The sequence below is a fragment of the Parus major genome, chromosome 14 (assembly GCF_001522545.3).
Source record: "Parus major isolate Abel chromosome 14, Parus_major1.1, whole genome shotgun sequence".
In the NCBI taxonomy this organism is placed as follows: domain Eukaryota; kingdom Metazoa; phylum Chordata; class Aves; order Passeriformes; family Paridae; genus Parus; species Parus major.
This window is the reverse complement of record NC_031783.1, coordinates 5,185,083-5,208,763: the sequence shown is the minus strand read 5'-3', so window position 1 is coordinate 5,208,763 and position 23,681 is coordinate 5,185,083. Positions and strand designations below refer to the sequence as shown.

The 23,681-nt window shown below is 46.4% G+C and overlaps 1 protein-coding gene across 3 annotated transcripts in view; it reads left to right on the top strand.

The window, feature by feature from the left end:
- The first annotated feature begins 19,886 nt into the window (after positions 1-19,886).
- The window catches only part of USP7 (ubiquitin specific peptidase 7), a 72,162-nt gene continuing 68,367 nt past the window's right edge, over positions 19,887-23,681 (top strand). Inside the window, exon 1 of one of the 3 annotated variants that reach the window (XM_033517801.1) lies at positions 19,887-20,388. In XM_033517801.1, the coding sequence (XP_033373692.1) occupies positions 20,307-20,388 (82 nt within the window). In that variant the 5' untranslated portion in view covers positions 19,887-20,306. The remainder of the gene's footprint in view (positions 20,389-23,681) is intronic. The other 2 variants (XM_015642995.2, XM_015642994.3) reach the window with 2 other exon arrangements.

Here is a 23,681-nt window from a genome sequence, read left to right as displayed (position 1 = left end):
GATGTTATTCCACCAGATCAATGCAACATTAGTCACCACACAGAGCAGAACCAGCTGGAAAACAGCCGTGTGTTGCTCTTGTTCAGAGTTCAGAGAAACACTCAGAGACAGCTCAGCATCCAACTCTGTCAATGCACCTTAAATTGATCTTTTGTTCCTAATCCTGACTTCTCTGGAGATAATGTCCAGTGAAATTGCTCTAACTTTGTTTTTGTAGGTCTAATGCTGATCAAAGATCAGGATACTTTCATATACAGAACATTATGAGATAAGGACCAATCTTATAACCACAGAGGGTGCAGAGCATGCCATGTCCTCTCATAATGAGCTGTGACAGGAAATAAAATTACTTGGTTAATACTTCTGAATCTGGGAGGACTGAAGAGAGGTTCCAAATAGGTCCCTGTGTTACTTTGCTCAATGAAAACTACATTATTTTATCATGCTTTCATACTAAGAGATTGGTTTATATCTGTTTGTGTACCAATAGCAACATTTCTAGTTCAGCATTCATGACCTTTTATCTCCCCTACCACTCCACATCTCCATTTCCCCACTGAGAAGCTTCCACCACTGAGCTGTGTTATCACTGCCAAGCAACCACCTCGATATTTGAGTGCTGGACCACAGCTGCTTGTAACACAAACTGAGCTGCTCAGGACATCCCTGCAACACCCATTTAGAGAGCCATTTGACTAAAACAAGAGAGATGGGCTCTGGTCTCTGCTATAGAACCTTCCCACAACTCCTGCCAGCCCTTCCACCCTCCACTGCTGAGCTTTTGCCTCTCATTTTCCCCTGGAGCACTGTGCAGCCCTCCAGTCTCTTAATGAATCAGCACATTTTGTTCTTCCCCCTGCAAGATGTCTCAGAGTTTGGGATTTAGGAGGCAAGAGGTAAGCAGGTTGGTTTTGGACGGTCTCACAGTTTGCCACTATGCCAGAGCTAATGAAGGTGAAAACAAAATGAAAAGCAAACAGCACTAAGCAAACTGGAGGTGATGATAGGAGGGGGAGATGAACAATTTGGGGGCTGACAGTTATTTTTTGGGCCACTGTCAACCTACAAGCTTTGCTTCCCATTGATTTATCACCTTACTGCCCTCGGTATCAGGATGACAAAGACTCTCTCAAGCATCTGATAACGAGGGAGACTCTTCCGTGGTTTCCCATGCACTGCATAGCTCACATCCCTGGCCCTGCAGGCGGTGACAGTGTCCTCCTGCATGTCTCCAGAGAGAAATGACAACTGAATGTTGCACAGAAACTTTGGTGACATCTCTGAGCATTGCTGAGAGGTTTGTAGAGTGTCAGGGGCCCACCACTGCGATACTCCGGCTTTACACCAGGCTTCAATTCTGGATCTATGACAAATTCCTTGTGCTTGTGCAGTACATCTCAAAGTTTGCCTTTCTATCCCCCACCTGGCTGTGGCTTGGACTGCAGTGGGGAACAGAAGCCTTTCTCTTAAGGAGCAAGGTAACCACGCACTGGAGAATGGTTCTCGGGTTCGGGCTGTACCTGGTATCTACATTTGCTCTGGTGTACCAGTTCCTGAGCGTGCCCCTCTCCTGGGAAGGGTCACATGTTAAGAAATAGGCCTCCTCTAATTAGCCAAATTCAAACTGTACAATTGAGTGGCTTATCCACAATACATCATTTACATTTACCCAGGAGCAGAACCCCGGGTACTTGGAAGCTGTCAAGAAGGTTCTCACCTTCACTCTGGGAAGAGATCAAGTAGACAGTTAATATAAAATTTCCTTTTATCCTTTTATATTTGCTTATTGCCTCTCTCTTTTCAGCCCACTAGGAAATAAGGTCAGCATCACCTCAGAGAGTACCTGTCATGCTGTTTTGCTGTCCCCTACTTATTTTTGTTCACCAAAAGCCATCCTGATCTTGTCTGAGCTTTGCTTCAGCCATTCTGAAGGGTTCGTGTAGTGAGGAGCCAGAAAGACTGCATAAAGAAAAGGCACATTCACAAATCAGCAAAGGTTATTCCCCTTAAAATTCTTCCTGTTATTTTATTTTCAGTGAAGAGTTGAAAATTCTACTACAGAAGACCCTGGCCACGAGGCAGTGAAGTATTTCCCCAAGTCTCTCCCCAAGCTCTTGTAGAACATTGAGTCCTTCTGCTGCAGGGCTCCATCTTCCCCGATGCAATCAGTGGTCTTTCCAGATAAGTTATCAGTTTGATTCTCCCAAATTCTCACTGCTCCCTAGGCCCTGCAAGCTTGGTAATAATGTCCAGTGAAAAGTCTTCCAACCTGCTGAGCTGCTCTCTGGTGTGAACTTATCAGTCCTGCTGCCTCTCCGGTATCGAGTGCAGGCTTGTCAGTAAGTGACTCTTCTTTCAGGAGTCCTACATGCTGGAAGCAGATTTAGTTTCATGATTGTTTCCCATGAATCCCGGATGACTCTTAGTCCTGGGAAGAAGTAGGTCGTATTAGGGAGGCTAACAGGATTAAGCACAGTTCAGTAGGACACTCAGATGGCCAGGGATTTCTGCCCTGCTGACAAGCACTGTGCAGCCCATCAGAAAGTGCCAAATGTCCCCAGCAAAGGAAAAAACTTCAATTCTTCTTCCTTTGGTACATACCTACTTCAACCTCGAAGGAAAAACTGTGCAATCTCACAATAGGGTCCTGGGAGCCTCAGACAGAGGATGTAAAGCGATTCCCATTTTACCCTTGACTTGTCTCTTTACTCATCACCCCTGGAAGCCCCAGCAGCAGAGCGGCAGCTGTGGCGTGTGGGGCTGCAGGACCCCCAGTGTCCCCCAGCCCCCAGAACAGCAGAGATTACATCCTCGCCACTGCCTCTAGAGGGTAGAGCAATCCTGAGTCTCCACAGGGGCAAGCAGGCCGAACAGTGCCATTTCAGGCTCCTAAAAGCTTTCAAATTCCCTTAGCAACCCTGCACAAAACCTGCCAGTCAGTGCAGCCAGCCGGCAGACCTGAGACTGGTGATGCAGCAGTTTCACAGCGCTGCCAGATTCATCCCGCTCCAAACATATTCATAGCAGTCTCATGGACGTCCCAGGACTGCTTTGGCAGCAATTGTGCGGGATAAATAAAGCTCCCATTGTTGCAGATGACTCTGCTTTCAATTGCACGGGAATCCAGGCCAGCGGGGACTTCTGCCTGATAAAGGCTCGCCCATTTGTGCCACTGCCCTGGTAATGCAGGGCTCAGCTGCAGCTCCACTGCACCTTCCCGAGCTGCTCCTGGGGCAGATGTTTCCCAGGCATTTGCAGCACTTTTCTAAGCAGTTACACCTCCACTGTAATGTTTAATTCTTGTGTCCCCTGCACTGCCATATGAACAGGCAGGAGCTGGTATAGTCACAGCCATGGGTAGGTCTGGCTTTGCACATAAAAACAGAGGGAATCTTTGCCCCAGAAATCTTTTTGGGGAAGAGGGGTTTATATCGTGGGACACAAGTCTGTAATCAAGGGCTTGTGTGACTGCTGAACTATTGAGTGGAAGGAATAGTGTTCTTTCTATAATATGCCTCGACAGAAAGTCTTTTTGTAGTTGTTTGAGCTATGCAGGTTCACTTATAGCAGTCCTGATCATGACCTCTGAACATGTGCCTGAAAACTCCTTGGATTTCACTAGCTGTAAATATTCCTTTCATAAAATAAATTAAAAGGGCCTGATGCAGATGTTTGCATTCTACCTTAACTTTACAACACGTTTATTTGCCCCTCCAGCGATCTACGGAACAATTACTGCTCCTGACTCATGTACAGCCTGAGCAGCACAGAGATACAGCCTCCTCAGACAGAAATACCAGTCCATCTTCATTTGCTTAACTACCTTCCTCCTAAAACACTTCAGAAACTGCATGCAACTTCCCTGGAACAGAAATTTCTCACTAGTAGGCACCTGAATAATTAGAAGTCTTATTGAAAATTTTATTCCAGCAATCTGCTCTGCCTATACAGCACGTGTGTTTGAAGCTAATCAGAGCTCAGAAGGCAGTTTATATAAATCAGCCTGGGGATGGTAATATGATAGCAGCCCTGCTTGATTGTAACACAGCCTTCTACATGGTGCAAAGTCTGAGTTTGATTGTTTATAGCAGCAATGAAAAGCCATGCTTCTGCCTTGCCCTTTGATTGCTCGCCTCATGTGAACCACTGAAAGCTGCAAAAAATTCCAACAGCACTTTTTTGTAGATGTTTAATCCACTATGCTGCAGGCTGTGTGATAGGGAAAAATAAAAAATAGTAGTTAAGGTGGGCAGATTTTCAGGAGTGTAACCTCTCTCACAGGGGCCAGAGTGAGTGTCAAAAGAAGCTCCCCATGGCCCTGCAGCGCTGGCCGGCTGCAGCAGCTCATGGGCTGTGCACAGCCAGCACACACAGCCCAGCTCACAGGGCAGCCAAGGAGGGGAGTGGGGACTGAGAGAGTCGTTTGTTTTCCCACTTCTCTGGATGCCAGACGTCTCAATCTGCTTGCAATTTGGGGAGGGAGAGATCCCCATGGGAGCAGGAGGGAAAGGAATGGAGGAGGCTGCTTCCTATGCTCTCAGCATGGCAACCCACTGAGAAACAAGGGAAAACAGACAAGAAACTTGCTAAAATACAGTTAATTATGTCTAAGGACCCTACAAAAGGGAGAAATGTTGCTTATAAACAATGCTCTAGGAAGAACAGAAATGACTGGACTTGGTTTCTGCACACTGTCCAGTGCAGATCAGATTCTCTGATGTCTGATAGCACAGTTGTGCTCTCCTTGCAGCTTTTATCACTGGGGAGGGAAGGTGGCTTTCTCCCCTGCACAGCACACTATTGGAGTGACACATGGAACACTTGGGATGTGTTCACTTGGGAGCTAATCTCCTTGCTGCTTTTGGAAAAGATGACAAATGTGTAGGGCACAGCCTGACCCCTCACAGACAGGCTGAGGATCAGTGCAGGGGGCACTCCCTTGCTGCTGGAAGGAGGGTGGCACACCTCACCTTGGTCCCAGGCCATAACAAGTAGCACCACATGCCTAACTTGGGGCTCACCTCTGCTTTTATAAGCCAAACAGGAAGCTTTTTCCTCACAGGTTTCCCATGGCCCTGCTCCAGCCACGCAGAGCACATGTGGCTGACCAGGGAAGCAGAGAGAGCTCCTGCTTCATCCCACAGTGAGGAGCCTCAGACCCCAGGTCACCAAATGAGGACCCCAGCAGCTCACCCTTCTAGAGCTCTGAGTGAACAGATCACTCCTGAGTATATAAATGAGCATGGACAATAATAATATATAATACAAAAAGCATATAAATGGGCAGGGCTGGCTCTGCAGGGAAGGTGTCTGCCCCCCATGAGCACAGCAGGGTGGGTGACACATGCCTGGTCTATGCTGGTGTAAAGGCTACATGAAAAGCCACCTGAGGCTGGTGGCTGAACATGACCATGGTTTATGGCACGTTGTTTTCCCCTTTACTGTGCTTCTCCAGGAATGTGGTGTCACCTGAGAGTTGCAAGATGCACCCTGGGGTGTGTGACAGCCCCAAAGCCTCCAGAGCACTGAATTCATGGCTTGGCTGTGGTGAACTGCTCGTGTTACAGAACTTGGGGAAGTCTCTTGCAAAGCCTATAGCGTGTTAGCTATGTGAGCTTTGCATTTATTTTGTTATCAGACTCTCCTGTAGCTCCTGGGACTGTGCCCACCCTTGGCTGTGCTGGGCTCTCCCTGCAGGATCAGCTGCTGCTGGGTGATCCTCTGCTCTGCTGCTCCAGACTGTGCATCCTGTGAAAGACCAGGATATTCACAGGTCATGCTCTAGTAATTTTATTGGTTCCCTTTATCAGTTTTCAGCATCCATCTTTAACCTTAATTATATATTTATATTTCTGGTGACTGTAACAAATGTTTTTCCTTCTCTCAGTATTGCTGACAGTAATAGTGTAGATACACAGATGTATTTGCCTCCTTGGTGGACAACAATGAGTTTAAATCCATAAGGAAAAGTTAGAACTGCTATTTTCATGTTGGCCTTTCTTATTAGAATAAGATACAAATCACAGAACTCTTGATTTTCTTTATGGTGCTGCCCAGTCCCCTCTGTTCATGAATTAGCCAGAATTTCTCCTAGTGTGCTGAGATGATGATAAACCTTACAGCAAATTATTTTGGGAGTGGGAGTAGGTAGTCTGAATTTGTGAATTTTTGATTCCAGATATATCTCAGAACAATTTTGCCTTTCTGTGACAGTATTCCTCTGGGACAAACTGAGATTGCCTACAGGTTACTGCTATCATTTTGCTTCTTTCACTTACTTAACCTATTTTTCTGCTTCCTGGAGTCAACCATTAAGCTATCCAGTCCTTTAAGGAATGATTCAAACTTCCTAACAGGGGAGCCATTGATATTCAAAGACTTGTATTTCTTGGGAGCAGCTGTTCTACAGGGCCTCTGCAATACCTATATGTATTTATTTATTTCCAGTGTAAGGGTTAAGGAAGTGTCCCAAGCAGCAGAGGCCACACGGGCTGCTGGCTGCAAGCCACCACACAAACACCTCCCATTTGTAACATCCCCATTCAAGTGTCTTTTGCACAGTAAAAACATTCAGCAATGAACTCAGGCCACAAGGAGTTTGATGTGAGTCGCTGTCCGACACAATAAATGACAAATGTGAGCGTCTAGTAAACTACAGGGGTTTTAAAATATCACCAAAAGTGGTTTTGGGAAAAGAATCTCCATGAGTGCTAAAGTAAAGCAAGGTGACAGCTCTGTATGGGAGGATGTGGTTGACACTCCTCCTGCTCTAACAGCCAGTCTTTCTCCTTTTCACTGACATGAGCCTGTTTCGTGTAATTTCCGTGCTGAGTTTTCTCTATGCAAACTCACAATTACTACAATATGTGTGTAATTGGTTGTTGGTAGTTAATCATGTGGCTAAATCATCTCTCCATAAATAAAGCAGGAAGAATCACACACCATCAATCTAGGAAAAGAAATGGAAATAAGATTTTCTACATAAAGTCTTGTAAAAAGACTTAATTCCCCCAGTCTCAAGAGGAGACAGAGCGCTCTGTCAGCCTTGCTGCTGCTGGGTCTGGTCATCTCCTGCTCCCCTCTGGTGCCAGCTGGTGTTCCCAAAGGGATCCTCCAATCCCGGGCATTGTCAGATGGGCTCTGGCAGTATTTGCTTGGTGTTAGGAAACCTGAGATTTGTTATTTTGTTAATTGATCCATTTCACATTCTATCTTTTAGAAATGGGAAGACGTGGATTGAAAAATAACCAGGAAAGAACGAGGAAACCGCTCTGGGCAGAAACAGTCAGAGAGCTGATGGAGCCAGAAGAACTGGAAGAACAATAGGCCTTTGTCCTTCTCACAGGTTATTGCTATTTTGTTTTCCTTGAAGTTCAATATCCCAAGAAATTACTCCCATACCAGCCTTGGTTCCCTCCAGTTGCCTCATATGATGTTTTCTGGTGGGAATTTCCAAAGCGCTCTGATGATTTAGGCTTTGAAAAGTTTCGGCTTCCCTGACAGCTACAAAATGTTGCGGGGTTTTTTGTTGTTGTTTTTTTTTTATTTTTTACCAAAAAAGTGATTTTTAACTAAAATAACAGGGAAAAGAAAGTAATGAGCCTGAATTTTATGTAACAGAGAAAGAGGAGATGGTGAGTGTGGGAGCATAAGCACTGCACAAGGCACATGTGTTGGCACAGGTCTCCCTGTGGCACTGCAGCTCCCTGGCAGTGCCCAGACCCACCAGAGGCAGGGACCCACCAGGGACACGACAAAGGGACAGATTGCTCCTGGAGCTGCACCCTGGCACAGCCCTGGGCACCTGCCTGCACTGCCCTGCTCTCAGGAGCCTCACCAGCACCTCAGCCCAGCCTTGGAGATTCTCTTCCCTTCAGGCCTGGGCTTCCAGTGCTGCCTCCTCCCACCACCACACTGAGATGTGGCTCCCTCTGCTCCACCAGCTCCCAAAATCACAGCTGCTCCTACAGGTCCTCAAGAGTCAGCTAGAGTCCTTCCAGCTGTGTCTCCTCCACGTTTCCTTGCTGCCCTGCTGCTGTGTATGTCTACTGCCCCATTGGGGCAGAAGATCAAGGCTGTCCCAGGGATTTCCAGATAGCCAGTCCTCAAGCTTTTGCCTGGCAGGATTCAAAAATGGCTTATCATGATGTACAAGCTCTCCACAACCAGCCAAATCAGAGCAACAATCTACCTGGCCTCTAGTCCCTGCCACATTGCCCAGAACCTCTCCGTCACTGCCACTATCTGAGGCTGAACAAGGCTCCAGCATGCTTGGACCAGCAGATTAAATCAGCAGTCTGAGGTTACACCACCTTCAGTCGTTCTCCTCTCCAAGGCAGGGATCTCTGATCCTCTGGGGAACCAGGTCCTAGATTGCCACTGTCAGCCCAATGTACTGAAGGAAAATAACTCCAGCCTGGATTGGCCTTAATACAGAATTGCAGCAGCCCCAGTGCTGATTCACAAAAAGTTGTCCTTGTTTTCAGGGCAGTGACACCTGGCAAGAGGATGGGAAAGGTGAGCAGTGGTGACATCTTTAAACATACTGACCTTTGCAACATAATATTTCTGGGACTGTGTGACACTGCTATAAATTATTGTTCAGACACACAGGAAAGAGGACATTGGACTGGGAAAAGTATCCTACTCCCTTGAAAGCAGCACCAAGCTGTTGGACTGAGAGATGATCAGTAGCAAGTTGGAAGAATCATTGAAAAACAACTTATTTCAACATCAAGTTGCTCTCATATTCAGACAGCACTCCCTGTACTCTAAGTAATTTTCAGCTCTCAAATTATAGGCTACAGAGAGGAAGAAATCAATTGCACTAGATTTGCAGGTCTGCAAATGGCCATGTGTGAAGTTATGCACAGGAATATTCCCTTTGGAAAGCTGTGTGAGCCTGAGGGCATCAGGGCTCATCCTCTTCCAGCAGTACCTGTGCTGGCTGAGGCGCTGTTTGCCTTCCTCAGATCCTGAGTGTCAGTCTAACCTGTCCAGGACTGCTTCCTACTATTTTAAACCCCTTAAGGCACAGGCTTCCACCTTTTTCCTGGAAAGGAATGTCCATGATTTGGTACCTAATCCTAATAAGGCATTTTTCATATACTCAGTCTATTTTGAAAATATTCGTTCTCCTCTCTTATCTTTACTCAAATTCCCAGAACAAATAATAAATCTTTTATATTTTGTATGCCAAAAAAATCCATAAATCTGAAATATTCCATAGAACAACCCATTTCTGAATTAATGTATGCATGGTTTTTCCTAGTTGTTGGTTTGTTCTCTAATTCTGGTTAAGTGTTAGTGCTGTGAATGCCTGGTGAGACATGCTATAGTGTACTAGCAACACCCAAAGAGTATGTCAATACTGTTGTTTTAGATGGAACACCAACTCCTTTAAAAAAAAAGGTTACTGGTGGAGGAGAACATTCAGATCCTCATTTCAGTGAAGATTCTCAGTTCTATATCTTGGCTTCTCAGAATGAGATAAACACAAGCCTTTATAACCCACAGAGGTGGTGGCTGGGTACAAGTGCCAAGCACAAACTGGTGGTCTCCACAACTGCTTCAGCTGCTCCTTGCAGCTCCCAGATTCAGCAGGAGTCAATGTTTTACCAGAGAAATAGATCAGAGGGCAAAAATTAAAAGAGGATGAGAGTGGGAAGTCTGACAGAACAATCCAGAAGTTACAAAATCAATATCTTATCAGACTCTTCTGTTGTTAAAGACAGGAGTGAAGAGTCTCTTCAGGGAACTCAGCTCTGCTGATGGCTGCCCTCTCTAGAGGGCTGTCTGGACTCTTACACCCCAAATATCAGGAGGTGACAAAAAATAAGATACAACTATGAAAAAAAAACATGGCAGGATGGAATTACTGGGAGAAAGGGGTGGATACAGCAGCGTAGTCATATTTGAAACAAAAGGTGTGGTAACTGAGAGAGATTTCCATCATAGCATTGCATTCTCTGAAAGATGTATGCAAGCTTACAGCAAAAGCAGCTCAGAGCTAAGGGATATATTATCCTGAAACAGATGAAATTTCTACTGGCTTGAAAATCTTGATTTCTATAATATCAGAAACAATTTCCACAGCACCAGATAACTAAAATTTCTTATTGTAGACCAAATCTAAAGCATAATGGTTTTGTAGAGGCCTGGAGAAAGTCCTCATAGCTCACCCTCAGTGGCCTTTACAACTTTACCTCTGGTTGCTAACAAAAATTTAGAACAGGGCTTCATTATAAGATTCAGGGTAAAAATGGCAAAGTGTCTCAAGTCTCCTCTTTGCAGGGACTCTCAGATGAGTTCTCTGCAGCACTCTACCATTTAAAATCTGAAAGATGATAAAGGAGTGACTAATGCATGAAACTCACTTGAGGTCAGCAAAAAATCCTTTAAGAAACAAGACAATGATTGGATCCAAGGAAGTCAGCAATAGCAGACCCTCATAAAGACCCTAGAACAGAGCTTTTTGTAGGAGGTTTCAAAAATACCCACTGCCATATGAACTCACAACAAAGGCTTATGAGTCTACCTTGGAGTAATTCAGTTCAGGTAAATGTTGTTGGCATTTTTACGTCAAGGAGCCAGACTGCTTGGATGTGCTGCCTCCCACATATATTGAGGAAGGTCAGTGCCTTAACTGTGTGCTATGATGTGCTAAATCACCTAGCAATCATCAAATGAAAGCAGTTCTTCTTCACTTGCAGCTGTAGGTTTCCTCAAGTTTGAAATCCAGCTGATGGTCACTCAAAAATCTTCTCTTCGATCTGATCAAAGGGCAGAGGCAAAAGATTTGTCTTTGCTAGAAAGCTCCTGACTGGAACTTTAAATATTCCAGCCTCCTGGGGCTTAGGCTGTACTGCAAGATTGCTTTTGCTCCTTCAGCATCTGCTGTGGAGGATCCCTGAGACTGATTTCCTTGAAGCCACTCAGAAGCATAAAATCCTATTAATAAATAAGAACCCCCATCCCTTGCTGTGACTCTGGGAGTTAACCCTTGGCAGAAACACCCAGTTTGATGGTGAGACCTTATTGGGCCTGTGGACCAAAATGTGAAAAAGCTGTGCTATTGAGCCTTTACAAGCACCAAAGTAAGGCTTTTGTAGAAGATTCTGGTTGTTAAGCTATTAAAGAAAAAGCTTTTTGAAGTATCAATGCACTCTGAGCACTGAGGCAAGAAGTATAATGAGAGCACCACCAAAACACCAGAGTAGCCTCCAGAGCAGCCAGGGAAATCAAGTGCCCAAGCAGGTTCCTACATGCATCATAACACTCCAGGCAACAGCCACTGGTGATTTGGTGAGGACTTCTTTGCCAGGCACAGTCAGGAAGAAATGATGAGGGACATGAAATATTCATATCCATATACAGACATATATACACACGTAGGTATTCTTGCTGGAAAGAGTGTAGGAATCATAGGAATGCTTTTTGTTTAATGCAGCAACTGCAGGATCATGCCAAAAAGTTATTGAAAGTATTTTTTCCTAAAGATTCCAGACTAAGAAGTGACTTACACTGAAAAATTATCAATTGCAGAGTTTTCTTAGCATAGCAAATCTGAAAAATAAGTGACAATTCTTTTTCCTTCCCATGCACTTCTCCTACTGACCACACCATGCATCAGAAGTGTTTAGAATACAATATATCTAAAACTGCCCCAAATATCTTCCTCTGACCCTCCCCACAAGTTTTTCCAGTAGAATAAATTTTTTTTTATTGTTAAAACCCGAGTTCAAGCAAGCTGTAGCCTGAGTGAAAGGCCACTTCAGTCCCATTGCAGTGGCCACAGGAGGGGTTGCCCAGAAGGCAGGGTGAGCTGAAACAGTGCAGCCTGCTCTATGCTGTGATGTCAGCACCAGCCAAATGTCTCCTATTCAGATAACAAACCAGCTTGATTAAATACAATTAATATTCATGGCTAAATATTGAGGACAAATAAAGGTAGTCAGATGCCACCGATTGGCTTTGACTTCACCACCGTGGAAATGTTAATTCATGCTTCCCACACTATTGTCAGTTCTCCTTCTTTGTTCTTAAAAGTCCAGCTTCCCAAACTCCTCTGAATGTAAACTGCCACTGATAATAGGAAGAAGTGCAATTATGTGATTCCACCAGCAAGCAACTCCAGTTTCAGTTCCATTTCAGAATCCCAGTTAAATTAATCCTTCCTATTTTCAAGTCTTCAAATGCAATTGCCGGGAGGAGCCTTCCAGATGCTTATCTCTGTGCTCCAAGCTCTATTACTCTAATTGATATCTTCCTCCTCTCTGCAACATGCTGCAAAACTCAGGCATTGCTGGGGTGAGAAACTCCTCCTCCTCCTCAAAAAACACATCAGGAGCAGTTTTATAGCAATTAATACTCAGTTTCTGCCCAAATGTTTGTAGCATTCACCTCTGAAAAATTATCTTAAGGAGGAGGCAGCAAAAATATCTCATTTGTTTCTCAAGGCCTTTATGACAAAAGACTAAAGATACCTTTTGTTATTCTGTCCTGGGTTTTTGGCTGGTTTGCACTTTGAGCCCTCCAGCTTTGCTGGCTGGCAGATAGCACAGGAAAAACAGGAGGGTGACAATGGCAATAAGGCTGATATCTGAACAATCAGAGGGCAGGGGGCTCTAATCAAACTACTTCTTCCTGCTACTGTAATTCTTAATAATAGGAGAGAACTTACTCTGGGCTAAATTCAGCAGTCACATCTTTATCAAAAGCCAAAGGACTTCATGACTTTCTTGTAGGAATTATGAAGCTTCATAAGTCTGATTCTTTTTAAAAGGGAGAAATACTTTGGTTCATTTTACTGGGAATTTCTGACCTGAAATAAAAGCTTGAGACACTGAAGGACACTGCATTGATTCTTGGATCCTCCTGCCCTGAGAACTCCCTGCAGGATCAGGATTCTCATTTGAAAGTGGTAGAAAGAGGGTTCTGTCTTCTAGGACCTAGTTTTACTCACTTCAAAGCAAAGGTGTGTCTTCCCAAGCTTATATTTTAAAACTTTATCTCTGTTACTAGCTTCACTTCTGTTTTATTCTCTCTCTAGGATCTTTTCTCTGCCACTTAACAAAAATGGATTAATTCAGCCAATGCTGTGACACTCAAATGAAGTAAAAATGCCAGCTACAGATGTCACTTGCCTTGTTTATTTAGTCATTCTGTGACTACAGATTTTGTGAGGTCTGCTTGTGAAACAGTTTACAAGAATAATCTTCAATACTGGAATCCGATCCATCCGTGCAGACTCCACTGACTTCATTGGGTCTGCTGGGGATGATCGAATTGCAGGATCAGCTCCTACATTTGCACTGAACTCTGCCAGATTGTAAATAACACATTGGAAAAGAAATCAAATCTACCCCTTAGTATACAACAGATTATTCTACTATGACAGATACAGATTGGATGTAGCCATGGCATCCCCTGGTTATGCTGTCCTTGCCCTGCTTTCTGTCTGTTAAACCATCGGGATGAAGTGAAGACCAGGGTGAAGAACCCCAGTGCCAGAGAGGAGCTCATCATTAATGTGGAATCTTGAAAGTAGGAAGGGATTTGGGAAGGCAGGTTTTTCTTCTGAGGAAGAAGGCATGGGAAGGAGATAAGGAAATCACTGGAGTTAGATTTTTAGACAGGGTCAGCCATCATCTTCACATGAATTGCTAAACTCAGTATCCAGGCTGGGATGTGATGCGCAGTCAGGCAATGGGAGGTGATTTCAGGGAAGAGAAATGGCTCAACTTTTAAAAACCTCAGATATTTCATGTTTTATTTTATATTAATTTTCATTTTAACACAGTAGTTTCCTTAACAGTTTACCTAGAGCACTAACACCTGGCAGAAAAAAATGCATTTTTTTTAGCAGAGACAGCACCTGCCTATCTCTGTGTCCCTTTCCTGCAATCAAAGCAGAGAAATACATTTGTGGACACACAACTAATGCCTCTAGTTAGCAAGGCCAACTTAAAAGTGTGCTGTGGTCTTCTGGGTCAGCCATTTGGTGCTTTGCAGAGCAGGTGTCACATGTGTGACACATGTGTGACACAGGTGTGACACAGGTGTGACAAACACAAGAACTGAAGTACCATCTCCTAAGTCTCAGCGTGGTACCTTAACTTCAAAGTTTCTGTTCTTGTGTTCAAGTACTCTCTGGGCAAAATGCACAGAAATTCTTTGGTATTTTCAGTTGAATAGGAAAGTGGCCAAATGCCATCACAAATGATCCTTGCTTTTGATGTCAATAATCAGGAAAATTAAAAATGAAAAAGTTTTTAGCAGCAGGGTGATAAATTGCTATGCCAAATGAAGATTTCACCTCATTTTCATCCCACTGCTCTCTGTTGGGGTGTGTGATACAGGGATGGACAGAACACACAAACCATTATTTTTTTCTAAAAAGTCACTTTAATACACACACAGGTCACATTCTGGACCGGTAAAGTACCTTCCATTCCCTTTTTACTTTGGATATCTACTGCTGTAATACTTGACTATATTTTCCAGTGTCCAATAAAATGTGATGATAAAAAAGAATCATTGGACTTTTCAAAGATGGTAAACAGAGAGTGATCACCACCTACCAGCTTAGGTGTAAACATTCAAGTTTTCAGCAAAACAATCCCAGTTTTATTGTGAAAATTCAAGTTTACCAGTTCTTTTTTTAAAAATTGTTATGACATTAGATGTCTCAAATGTCTGTGAAAGCCATATGAAGATTTTGGCTTAGAAAAATTGCTATGAAATATACTTTAAATCATGTAAATCTTTGAATTAATGTTGTATTCTGTTGTAATGGCTTCACCACGCTCTATTACTAAGGAATAATGATTTATATCTCTCCTTAAAATATAATGTTTGTGTGATTAAAGAGAAATCATCAAACCAAAGATTTCTATTGAAAGTATCTGTATTTAAAGCATCCCTGAAAAATGTAGTTATGTATTTTACCTTAGTTTTCTGAGGAAACAGAGCTTAGGTTATTGCACTGTCTGCCACTCCATCAGTCTCAAAAAAGCCCCAATCAGCAAAGGGGTAAAAAACTGAAGTGGGAAATACCTGCATACTTTGTGGAATTTGCTGGCACATTAAAGAACCATGGAATTATTGCAGCTTGGAGGGACTTTCAGATGTCATTGACTCCAGCCCTTGCTCAGAGAAAGACTGGGGTTATTTGGAACCTTTTGCCACTGGAAAGAAAGGCCATAAAAGTCTGAGGTTATTGCAGGATACCGAGTGTTACAAAATGTAGAAAATACATTTACAGGGCATGAAACTTCGTCCATCCCACTACTTGTGGAACAAGTTGCTATACCTAAATACATACATTGCAGTCAAACAAATAACCTAGTTTTCCCAGCTCATTTTAACAATATTTTATGGCTTTTGCCTTTGGCTTCCTGTGTCACATGCTGCAGAAGGCTTGTGATTGTTTCTTTCCCCACACTTAGCTTGAAGGTGTTTGCAAGAGTCACTGGTCACCTGCTTCAGCTGGAAGGGCTCAGGTTTGCAATTATGTTGATCTACAGCACCGGGGACAATGGATATGATTCTTTGGGTCCCTAAATAAAGGTTCCTTTCACTCTTTCCAGGTACAAAGCAACCCAGGCAATGAGGCAATTAGAAGGACCATGAACAACAGAACAGGGGGCTTCTGGCCACTGTGAGATAATTTAAACTACTTTTAATACTGTAGCACCAAGTGTCTGATTGTGCATATGTAAGATGGAGGAGAAAAACTATGAGAGACCAGAAGAGGCTGCCTGAGTGGGGCACACTCAGTGTCTTGAGTGTGTCAGTGCCTGCTGGCACAGAGGCACGTCTGCACTAATGGATATTCTTCCACAAACATAGCAGAATAAACTGCACAAGCAGCAACCCCAGTTCTGCTGGTTTAGTACATCGGTATTAAGGGCGTGTGCTGGTGTAATTGCCCTTCTGCCATTAAATGGCTACACATCTTGTTAATTATAGCCACGGCCACCTGCACACATTATGGAGCCCCATCCGTGGTGCTGGGAATGAGTTCAGCACTGGCCGGGAGAGGCCATCTCTAGGCTGAAGCAAATGGAGCCAAGAGGGAAGCAAGATTTCCTGCAGCAGGGAGAAATAAGCAGGCTGGCAGAAACACGCCTGGTCTGGCTGATTCAGCCACGGGGCACAGGATGGGCTGAGCATCCTCCTCCTTTCCTTCAGTTTTCCGCAGCTCCCTCGCAGTTTTCCAAGCCGTGGCCATCAGGCCCTGCTGAAGATGGGGGTACCCCGGAGCAGGACGGGGTGAAGCCCCCGGCTCTGCCACGCTCAGGATCTCTCTCCTGGAGGGCGGAGGCACACGGACACACGGGGCTCGCTCCGGTTCCCGAAGGCTCAGCCTGGCCCGCAAGCACGGGCTTAGGAGTGCTTTAAAAATAAACAGCCTGACTTGGATTTATTTTTACGTTTCAGGGAGGCTGGGGAGCAGGTCAGCCTCGAAAAACAAAGCCCATTTCTTCAATGGCATTTTAAAGACGATAGCAGCTCTTTAGCTCCATCTCTTTAGGATGACTAATGTGGAGGGAATGTGGCGAGGCCGCAGCCAGTCCCAGCCCTACTGACCTGGCACACCCCGGGGACCCCCTGTGCCCGCAGAGCCACGGGCTGGAGCTGGCACAGGGAATCCCGGGCTCAGGTGCCCCCACCAGATCGCCCAGGGGACACAGGGGCCAAGGGGGACTGGGAGACAGGAGAGGACCAGCTTTAGAGAATATTCTGATAGTGGGTGGAAGAATTGAAAGGAAAGAGTGAAAAAGCAAGGACAAGAATGAAAGGAATGGATACCTTGACTCTATTCGCGATGTTCCAGCTAATGGTATTTACTCTAGCTTTTTGTAAATATCAGTAACCCACGCCAGAGCTTTGCCCAACTTTCCTGCACAAGGAATTTGCCGTCAGAACTCCAGTGGACAGCGGTCACAGGAGGATGTGGTGTGCAGCACAGAAACAAATTTGTAAGAAAATAGGAGGCATTTATGGATCAGCTGGATGAGTAAGCGATTTGGAATCAGAGCTGGAATGGAGGCAGTGGGAAGTGCTGGCAGCAGTGACGTGGCCAGGTGGTTATACAGAGGTGACTGTCCTTTCCTCCAAAGGGCAGAGCCTTCGTGTCTTGTGCTGGAGAGCTGAAAATTCCAGGAGGGAGAGGCAAAGGCTCAGGAATATTCAGCAGAGGTATTATTCATGTAGTTAGGATAAAGTGTTAGCATTATGTTGAGATCTGGACTTCACCTTAGGCTCAATAGTTAATAAGATTTCTATTTCCTGCTTAGAAACAATGGAATCACACTACTACAATCATTGGCTGATGGTATAAAATGCCTGCTATTTAATAATTTCATAAGTGCATTTGATATTACTATATACCCATACTTAAAATTTATTCCCTCTTAAATATAAATACTTGAATCAATTCTGAATAGTTTTTTGATATTTTTGCACAATATAAATGACACGTTTTCATATGCTTTTTCAAAACATTTTGAAGTACTTTAGACCTTATTGTAGCTGGACTCTCAAAACATAAAGTCGACTTAAATGAGGAATATACAATCAAGTGCTGGATATTGATATGTTGCGTTCACAAACTAATGATGCATTGTTCCCACACACAGCTAATGACAGGAAAATTCCTGCCTCTCTCTTCAATACTACCTTTTACACTTTTCCACAATAAAGGATTTGTACAGATGAATTTTGCACAATTTTTACTCCCCTTAAACAGTAGGAATTTTGGAACATTATTTCAACAATTTTGGAAAATTATCTACCTTAAAATGAACTGAAGCTCAGAGAAGTTTTTGTATACAAAAGAATGTTTTTAAGGCTTATGGTAACATCATCCTGAAGTTAATTTTAGGCACTCATTCTTTGCAGTAGTGAAATTGTTTTCCTCTGTTGTTGCTTGCCCACAAGCCCCATGTTGGTGGCAGAAGAACCAGGTAATAACCCATAGCCACCTCCTTGTTGTGACATACTGGTTCATCCTGTATTGGGGATCACTTGGAAGGGAGGATGGAGGGATGAGTTTAAACCTGTGTATGATTTAGGAGGTTGGAATGGAAGTTGTTAGGAAAGAGTAATTGTTCTGGGAGGTAATTATAGGGAAAGACTGGCAGTGGGGAACTCAAAGTTTAGGACATGAGGAGACTAAAGATACACGCATCAATCTCTGTCTGAACCTCTGTCCTAATCTTCCTCTTTTGCTGAGACAATGTAAACCCAGATTTGGCAGATTTGGCATGTTTTTGCCTGGATCAATAGCAATAAATAATTTCCAGATTTGTAATTCATTTTTCTTTAAAAAGCTTTTGAAAATTCAGAGAAACAGGGAAAGTCAGAATATACCTTTTGAGAGGCAAACTATCAAATTAAGTGCTTGTAAAACCTGATCCTCCCACTACTATCCTCATCTTTGCTTATTTTTCCATTTTCTAGACATGGAATTTACTTCTTAAGGCAGAGTTTCATACACTACACTTGGAAATTATTTTCCTCCCCTGCCCATCCCTGTAGTCTCCTGTGCTGCTGAGAAACCAGACACATTGAATTTTCCCCTCAGATTGGTTTTGCTTTGCTCATTTTATAAACTAGAAAAACAAATAGTTTTAAAAATTCATTTATGTTCTTGCAGGCAGACCAGCACTTCTGCTTAGGTACATTTTCAGTCCCTTCAGGAGGCCCGATTTTGCATGTTCTGAGTCCTTCCCTTTGGAGAGTATCCTTCTGCCTGCTTCCCAGGATCCTGAAGTAAACACTGGACCTTTTAATGGAACTCTCCATGGCCTTCCAACTACACTTCCATCCTTAAATGAAGCTGCTTCCTTCATTGCTTTAACCTCGGCCTGGGCCAGCCAGGTATTATTTATTCATCTGCACCCCTGCCTTCTCCATCCATGCTGGGAAAACAGACAGGTCTCTTAGGAGCGACTACATCCTCCAGACAAGGCCCATGAAAAAATAGCTGCATGCAGGCAAGGAACTGGCTTGTTTACAGCAGATTTTTCCCTTTCCACACATCACACAAATACGCCCTTTACCCGCCCGTCCATGCCGCACAAGCGGCAGCGGGTGCCTGGCCAGGGACGGGCCGAGGCCCGCGCAAGGCCCACCTCGGGCACGGCCCGGCCGAGCCCCGGCTCCGGCGGCAGCTCCGTGCGGGAGGCTCCGCCGTGAGCCCCCGCACAGCCCCACACCCGCAGGCCCGGGTGCAAGAGCCCGCGGGGCGCCGCCGGAGCGGGGCCGGAGCCCCGCGGATCCCTCGCGAGGCGGCCGGTTTCGGTACGCGGCCGTGCGGGGCTCCCTCCGCTCCCCGCCCGGGCCCGCACGGAGAGCGCAGGGCGCGGCCTCCACCAGCCAGAGCCGGGGCGAGCAGCGGAGTCTCCGCCGCAGCGGCCGCGAAGAGCCCGGGAGCAGCGCAGAGCCGCGGCCGGGCAGGGCCCGGGAGCAGCGCAGAGCCGCGGCCGGGCAGGGCCCGGGAGCAGCGCAGAGCCGCGGCCGCGGCGCTCTCCGCGCAGGTGGCGGCGGCCCTGCGGGGAGGCCGCGGCGGCAGCGCCGGCCGGCCCCTGTCCCCGCCCCTCCGGCCTCCTGGGGCGGCGGCGGCGGCCGCGGCGCTGTTCCCCTCCCTCTCTCGCTCCCTCCCCGGCTGCGGGGCTGTTCCCCCTCATGCGGATGTGACATTTCACGGCGTTACCGCAGCCGCCATTTTGAGGCACAGAGCGCTGGCGGCGGCGGAGCGGCAGCAGCGCGCCGGGGCTCGGGCGACGGGGGCGGCCCGCGGGCCGGGAGCGGCGAGCCGGGCGTCGGCCAGCGGCGGTGCCGGGGCGCCGGGGGGGGCGGGAGGGCACGGCAGGGGCCCCGCGGCGCCTCCCCGACTTCGCAGCGCCGCGGACACCTCGCCGGGGGAAGGGGAAGCGCCGGGCGCCGCCGGGCCCTGACTCCGGGTCTCCCGTTCCCCCCTCCCGGTTCCCTCCCCTCCGGCCCCCGGGGAAGCCGCCGCCCCCGGCCGGTCCCTCCTCCCAGCCCCTTTTCCCCGACCGGGTGCCGCCGCCGAGATTGGGCGAATAGCGAGTAAATACGTGCGCGTCTCGCTGCCTCCGCCGGCGCCCCGCTCCCTACTCGCCGGAGCCCCGCCGCAGCCCCCCGAGCCGGGCGCCCAGTCCCGGCCGCTGCCGAGGCCCCGCCGCTCCTCCGCCCCTTCCCCTCCCGACACAGGCCCGCAGCCCCCCGCGGGAAAGGCCCAGCCCGCCGCCGCCGAGCCCCAGCCCCAGCCCGACATGAACCACCATCAGCAGCAGCAGCAGCACCAGAAGCCCGGGGAGCAGCAGCTGAGCGAGCCCGAGGACATGGAGATGGAAGGTAAAGCCGGGCAGGGCCCGCGCCCTCAACTCCGCGGAGAGTTTCCCCCTCGCCCCTCTGCCGCGCTCCCGGGGCTCCTCCACCGCCGCGTCCCCTCGGGGACCCTGGGCCGCCCTCCGCGGTAAACACGCTCTGCCCGGGCCGCTCCTGCTGGCCCCGGCACCTCCGGGGCGCGGGGAGCGCTGCCCGGCGGGGTGCGGGGGGACGCCGGGGAAAGTTGCGGTGCGGGGCCGGGGAAGGCGGCCCGGGGGGCTCCGCAGGAATTCGCACCGCGGGAGGGGGAGGGCGCGGGGGAAGCGTCGCTACAAAAGGAGCCCCGCGCCCCCGGACCCTCGGAGCCTCCCGCCGAGCGTGGGGGCGAGCCTGGGGGGGGCACGGGGGTCCGGTCAAAGTAGTTGCCGTGATCCCGGGCCAGGGTTTTGCCCGGGGCGAGGGAAGGGGACGCGGCTGTCGCGGGGCTGCCCGGCGGGGCGGGCGGGGGGCTGCAGCCCTGCCCTGCCCGGCCGCTCATTGTATGCAGGCAGCTACGCTGCTCGCCATTTTTAATTAACCCTCCTCCGAGGGTTATTTACAGAACCCGCTGCCGGCCGGGCCTGCGCGGGTCGGCGGGCAGCGCTGGCCATGTGTAGCGCCTGCACAGCCCGCGGCCCGCATCCTGCACCGTCATGCAGTTGCGCTGGCTCCATAAAGGAGGCACTACGTTTGCATGTTCCCTACCCCCGTCCGGTGTAGTCTCCAGTGGTGCCTTTAGCGGGGCCTTTCTTTTTTTTTTTTTTTTCTTCCCCCCTCTTTTTTTTTTTGCAATGTGGTGGTGTTTTTGGACGCCCTGCCCTCCTCTGAACAACACCTTCCATCTGAATTTAACGCTGTAAAATTATTTTGGGTAAATGTACGGCAGGGTTTCGTTCCCAAAGGAAGGACAGCCACAGTGAGCTAGCTACTCGTACCGATTGACTTGGAGGTCAAAATCACCAACTACCTAAATATCGTTTAGAACGCCTCGCTGTGAAGATGACAATTCTCATTCAGCTGTTTTAGTGAAGAGTGACATAAATAGTAGCCAGAACAAGATATTTAGCTTGAAAACGGGACAATCGACTTTACAAACATATCTTTCTGCTAAATAATAGCCACTGAAATTGGGAGGAGTGAAGGTGTTTCAGGGAAAGTTTGTCACAGTGACTGTGAGATTACATTTCAAGATTAGACTGTCATTACATAAAGCCTGGCTTTTTAAAATGTAAGTGTTTATTTTATAAAATAATGGCTAAAAGTTATTTGCTATCTAAGTTACTCTTAAGTTCTGTTTTATTAAAATCTCCAGATTGATGTTTCTATACAATGGGACAAATTTGTAAAAGGAGGTGTTTTAAAATATATCTCCTATTTGTATACATACAAGTATTAGCATCTTGTGGGTTACAGTTTCCAGCAGATTGTTTGATAGTTATTAATAATCTGCATTTTCTCAGTGTCCTCTTCAAGTCCTTTATAATATTGACCATGTTTACTGTTTTTATTTTGGATTTTGTGGGCTGGATGCTCTACTATGCTGGGCTCACTGTGACATGCTGGACATTTTTATGCAGTTTAAGGGAACTTCTGGATTGCACCACCTCTGCCATTGGGAATACAGTAGTTCAAAATACATGCAGAAATACTGTCATGGTTGTGAAAATCATGCTGGTGGCCACCTCCATTGGAGGGAAGAGTCTCTGCACATGTCAGCATAGTGACACTGAAAATACATCATTGTCTCAGAGATCTATTTCAAATCTGCTAGACCACATACAGCTGATTCCAACTGATATGACAAACTTGGTATTTTTTGAGACTTTACAGAACTGTCCATTTACGTAAAAACAAAACCAGTAAAGTTTAGCCTTTGGAGGTTTATTCCCATACTTGATTTTTCTGACAGAAACATGTTAATTTTACCAGACTGCAGACATCAGATTATTGCTAACTTTTAATAAAAGTTGACATCATGGGTATATATTAATTTAATGTGTAAAACAGTGTTCATCATCTTAATATATGGGTGTTTGTTCTTTCTTTAGGGATGTTTTCAAGCAGTGAGGAAAAGACTTAATAACATGTAGTTAGCTTAATTTTAACGTGCACAGAACAGTATTGGATGCCATTCTTCAGTGAGTGATCACATTAGATTTAGGAGGCATGTGAAGAATGCACAGTGGAAAATTGCACATCTTGATTTTAAATTACTTGAAGGTTTGCTTAGTCTGTGTACAGCTACACTAGATGAACAATTTTTAAAGAGTGAAATAACAATTTCAGATGTAGTAATCGAAGTGTGGAATTAAACTCTTCAGGGTTGAATCAGATATGGTATTTTGAGTGTTTGCTCTCATGTCCCTGTTTTTCCCCTCCCCTTTCCCTTATGACTAATTTACTCTTCCTTGATGACCTCATGAACGCCCTGTGTAAATGACAGTACTACTGGACAGGGCTTTTGGACTTCACGAGGAATGAAGACATTCTCTTTAGAAAGAAAAATTAATCTGTGCATCACTGAGGAGAGAAGCAGTGACAGCTGTGGTAAAGGCCAGGTACATGCTCAGCAGGACCAGGGTGATGTGGCCTCACTGCTCGCAGTACTTGCTGCATTGCTGTTGTGTTACCAGTCACCCCTTTGTGTATTTAGTCCTGTTACCTGTGGGTGTTAGTAACCAGCTTTAGCCTTACTGGCACTTGCCAGTAGTAATATGTGGACAGAGAAACTTTAAATTTCAGAGCACCATGGGGGTTGTGTCCCTGTAGCTGAAGGCAGCTACTTCCCAAGCTGAAGGGACACTTGGACAACAGTGTTTGCTGCTGCTGGTTGTCCCCTTGTGTGCCACACCAGCAGTTGAGCTACTGCACCTCCCTGTGACTACTTTACAAATTATTACAAACACAAAGTGGGGGGTTAAAATGCAGCTCAGGTTGTTAATTGGGTTCACCCTGCAGCCCCATTTAGTGTTGTGTGGATGTGGTGGGGGTTTGGCACTGGGGCAGGAAGGAACAAGAAGGGCAGCTTTAAGTAGCACAGATGCTGACAATTACTTGGCCAAATTCTGTCACTGGTCCTGGATTCTGTGTGCACCCCTCATTTATTCACTGCTGCATAAAAGCATGTGATTCTGGCTGCCTTGGCTGCCTTTGGGCCAAAAAAGAGTGGGAGTGTGCAGATGAGCCGTTGGTGCCTGGGTGTTAGATAAATTAACAGTTTGGAGTGGTGATTAGTAAATTATCCTGTGGAAATTCTGAAGAGTTTATTTGTATGCTAAATA